Consider the following 3,710-nt stretch of genomic DNA (forward strand, 5'->3'; position numbering starts at 1 on the left):
GTTTGCAGTGGTAGAAAATGTTGAATTATTGTCCATCAGCATGAGCCAAAGGTTCAGGTTCATCGCTGAGATCCCCAGAATGCCAATATTTCAATGCAAACAATTAGTATCCCGCTGTGTGAAGGGCTCTGACACATGCCTGCCTGCCTCTAATCAGCCAGTCTCCATGAGAAGTCTTCCTGCTTCCATGGACCCTGCTCTGACACAGGGGCACTGCGGGGAACAGCCTGATAACCTTGTGACGGGCTCACTCTACCAGACGTCTCACTCATTACCAACAGTAACACAGAGACAGTAGTGTGTGTGCTGGGCCCTTAGATCATTTTCATGTTAAACCTCCTGGGTCCAGACACCTCCCCTTCCACAACAGCACCATTGTTTTTTCGGGGCACATACTCAAGGTCAATGCTGTTTTTGTGCTTGCCCTTTCCTCGGCTCCACACAAAAAGAAGGAGAAAGCAAAATAAAACCACTCCCAGGAAGGTGAAACAGCCCATGGCTGTAGATACCAGTATTGTTTTAAGGTCCAGGGAAAACGTATTGGCATTAGTGCCGTTGGAAACGGTGTCATTGGAGTCCGTCATGTACATAGGGGTCCTGTTTGCGTAAAGGAAGCGGTCTGAAGTGAATCCCCTCACAGTGAGAGACACTGTGAAGGTGTCATTCCCAGCAGCATTGCTAGCGATGCACACATACATCCCACTGTCTTGATCCTGGGCGAAACGGATTTCCAAGGTGCCATCACCCAACACAGTGGCCCTTCCGTTGGACTTGGTGGTGATAAAACGCCTTCGAGGTGTCACCCAGGAAATCACGGGCTGTGGGTCTCCATCCGCATCGCACTCCAGCTGGACCGTCTGTCCTTCGTCCACTAGTAGATGCTGTAACTTCTTTTCACGGATTTTGGGTTTTTTGCAGGTAAAATAAAAAGAAAGAGCGGTGCTGTGGAAATCCTTAAATGACCTCTCACGGATGGTGTCTGGGCCAGCACACATGGGTTGCTGGCCCCCAAACTGCAGGGTGGGCTGTCGCTGCAGGAGCCAGAGGAGTCGGCAGTCGCAGGCTAGTGGGTTGTTGTTAATGCTCAGGACCTCCAAAGCCCTAGGGGAGGAGAAGACGTTCTCTTCCAGTGTTTCCAGCAGGTTCTGAGATACGTTGAGCACACGGAGGAAGCGGAGCCCTTGGAAGGAGTGAGGCTCAATAGTGCGGAGCTGGGCCCCCACTATATGAAGCTCCTGTAGGCGGATCAGGTCAGAGAACATGCCTGCTTCAATAGTGCTGATGGGATTGTAGGACAGGTTAAGGTGGGTCAGGTATACAAGGTGTTTAAAGGCAAGGAAGGGGACAGTGGACAGGTTGGTGTTAGTGATTGAAAGGGATGTGAGGTTGAGACCATAGAGGCTATTGGCTGGCATCATATCTAACAATGGCCAAGAGTCGATCTCTAGTTGTTTCAGGTGGAACAATCTTTTAAAGGCATACACAGGCATATTGTTGATGTTGAGATGCTTCAGATGCAGGGTGATGAGGCTGCGGAGATGGGAAAGGGCTTCTGTTGGTACCGCTGTCAAGTTGCACTTCTCCAGGGTGAGCTGCTCCAAGCTAAGTAGTCCGCTGAAGGCCCTGTGTGATATATAAACCAAGTCATTGTCCCCCACTTCTAGAGATTTCAGATTATGCAGATCCTGAAACATGTAGTCCAGCAAAATGACAATCTTATTCTCACTAATGTCAAGCTTGGTGAGGTTGGAGAGTCCAGTGAATACTCCCAAAGGGACCAACTTAAGGCGATTGCCTTTTAGGCGGAGGGAACGCAGGTTAAAGAGATTGTTAAATGCCCCGGGCTCCACATTGGCGATGATGTTGTCGCTCAAGTCTATCTCCTGCAACAGAGGATACGAGATGAATTCTTCCGGGTTTATGCTTTTTAGCCGATTTTTGCTCAGGTCCAAGATTTTGGTCTCAATGGGAATGCCCTCTGGCATCGCCATCAAGCGTCTTCTGTGGCAGCTAACAGATTTGTTCTGGGCAGAGCACTCACAGCGAGCAGGACAGCCAATGGTGGATCCCATGAGGAGTAACACCATCGCCAGACCCAGGAACAGCTGCCAGCATGGTCTAGCCGTGTGAAGCATGACTCCACTTCTTCGTCTACACCTTGGTTATGGGCCTGCACGGTTGGGGCAAGAGAAGGTGAAAAAGACACGTTAGTACCGAGACAGGGGCATAATTAAGAAACCACGTTACAGCACAAAGGTGGCGATTTGGTTGCAACCAGATCTGGGATTGTACACAAAGGATCACATGCCATCTACAATATCTTGTGGAAGTTACTTTATCTTTATACTTAGGTGTCCTTGACTATTAAGTGGGAATATGGAGGTGGAGAATAAAAAAGGAAAGGAAAGGACATGGCAGCTCCTAGCTGTGGTAGAGAAGGGTTATTGTAGATGAAGGGAGATAGTCAGAGACAGGGACATCTGGCTGATCCAGAGTGGTGGCATAAGTCATATTGGGTGGGGAGGCACAGACAGAAGAGGGGAGAGCAGCTTCGGCCCACAAGCAATAGCCTGGACCAAAAGACCAGCCAAGACAGTAGAAAAAAGGACCAGGTAACCAAAATGGCTGCCAATAGGGATGGGCAGTTTGGAGAAGTAGCCCTTGGTTTGGAAAAGTTTAGGCTAGGGGGAGGGGTTTGCCAGCCAAAAGTGCCCTATGATAGGCATAGTCTGAGGAATACAGCGAGAACCTGGCAGCCAGCTTCCTCTCTGATGTGGTAATAGCACCTCAGGCATGTGTCCTGGGTTTCACACCTGACAGGTAGAAACCATGGGAACTTACAAGATGACCAGCTCAGCACTGGAACAGTAGAAAAGAGAAGATCTGCGCCTGGTGTAGATTAAGTGAGGCAGCATACATTTCACACACAGTAGATAGGACGTGTAAAGCTTCCCCAGAGAAACCAGGCTATGAGTCTAGCACTAGATATCCGGGGACCCAGGAATAGACTCTCATAGAATATTAAGTACTTGTTCTCCTCACTCAAGTAGGTGGTTAGCCTGGGAGAATCTGCTGCTAAAAAGCATTTAAGAAACAAAGGGAAAAAAACTTGACAAAAAAAGCGTATAAAGTAGCACAGTACACAGGAAAGGACCTTCCTATTGAGAAAAAAAGAAAAACAAAACCCACGATGAACCAATAATAACATTAAAGAGGTGGAATTTTGCAGCAATAATAGCTCCATATGTACCGTAAATTGTGCTAAAGCAATGTGGCTCAGTGGTTATTGGTTGAGTGTGTGGGGCTGTGAAGTTATATAGAGTTCCACAAAAGGAAAAACACATTCTGGTTAAAATATTTAACTATGAATATATCTCTGTGAAAAATGCAAAGCAAAGAAACAGAGGTCAGTGGCTGGAGAATGAACATCTGCCTGTCTGCTGTTAGGACCATCATCCTCTTTATAAACAGACTGAGCAAAGATTTAACCTCAGGCCTCAGGTTTTACATTCACATCTGTCAGCATCTGCAAAAGGTGTTGAGAACTTTCTCCTCACATGTGTTTATTGTAATAAAAATGGCCTTTTACTCTTAAGGCAATTTTACTTCAGAAATTGTTTATTTGAGGTAGGTATTGCCCAAGTTACTGCCCTCCACTGTTACCTCCCACCACTGTTACCTCCCACCACTGTTACCTCCCACCACTGTTA

At 47.4% G+C, this 3,710-nt stretch overlaps 1 protein-coding gene across 1 annotated transcript; it reads right to left on the reverse strand.

Annotated features, from left to right (window-relative positions):
* Window positions 1-314: 314 nt before the first annotated feature.
* On the reverse strand, window positions 315-2,135 carry LINGO2 (leucine rich repeat and Ig domain containing 2; the record flags this gene model as incomplete). Its single annotated transcript, XM_080938710.1, has 1 exon — window positions 315-2,135. One exon carries the CDS (start codon window positions 2,133-2,135, stop codon window positions 315-317), a length of 1,821 nt encoding a protein of 606 aa, XP_080794836.1.
* Between the last annotated feature and the right edge of the window lie 1,575 nt (window positions 2,136-3,710).

This window comes from Micromys minutus, assembly GCF_963924665.1.
Source record: "Micromys minutus genome assembly, chromosome: 26".
Lineage (NCBI taxonomy): Eukaryota > Metazoa > Chordata > Mammalia > Rodentia > Muridae > Micromys > Micromys minutus.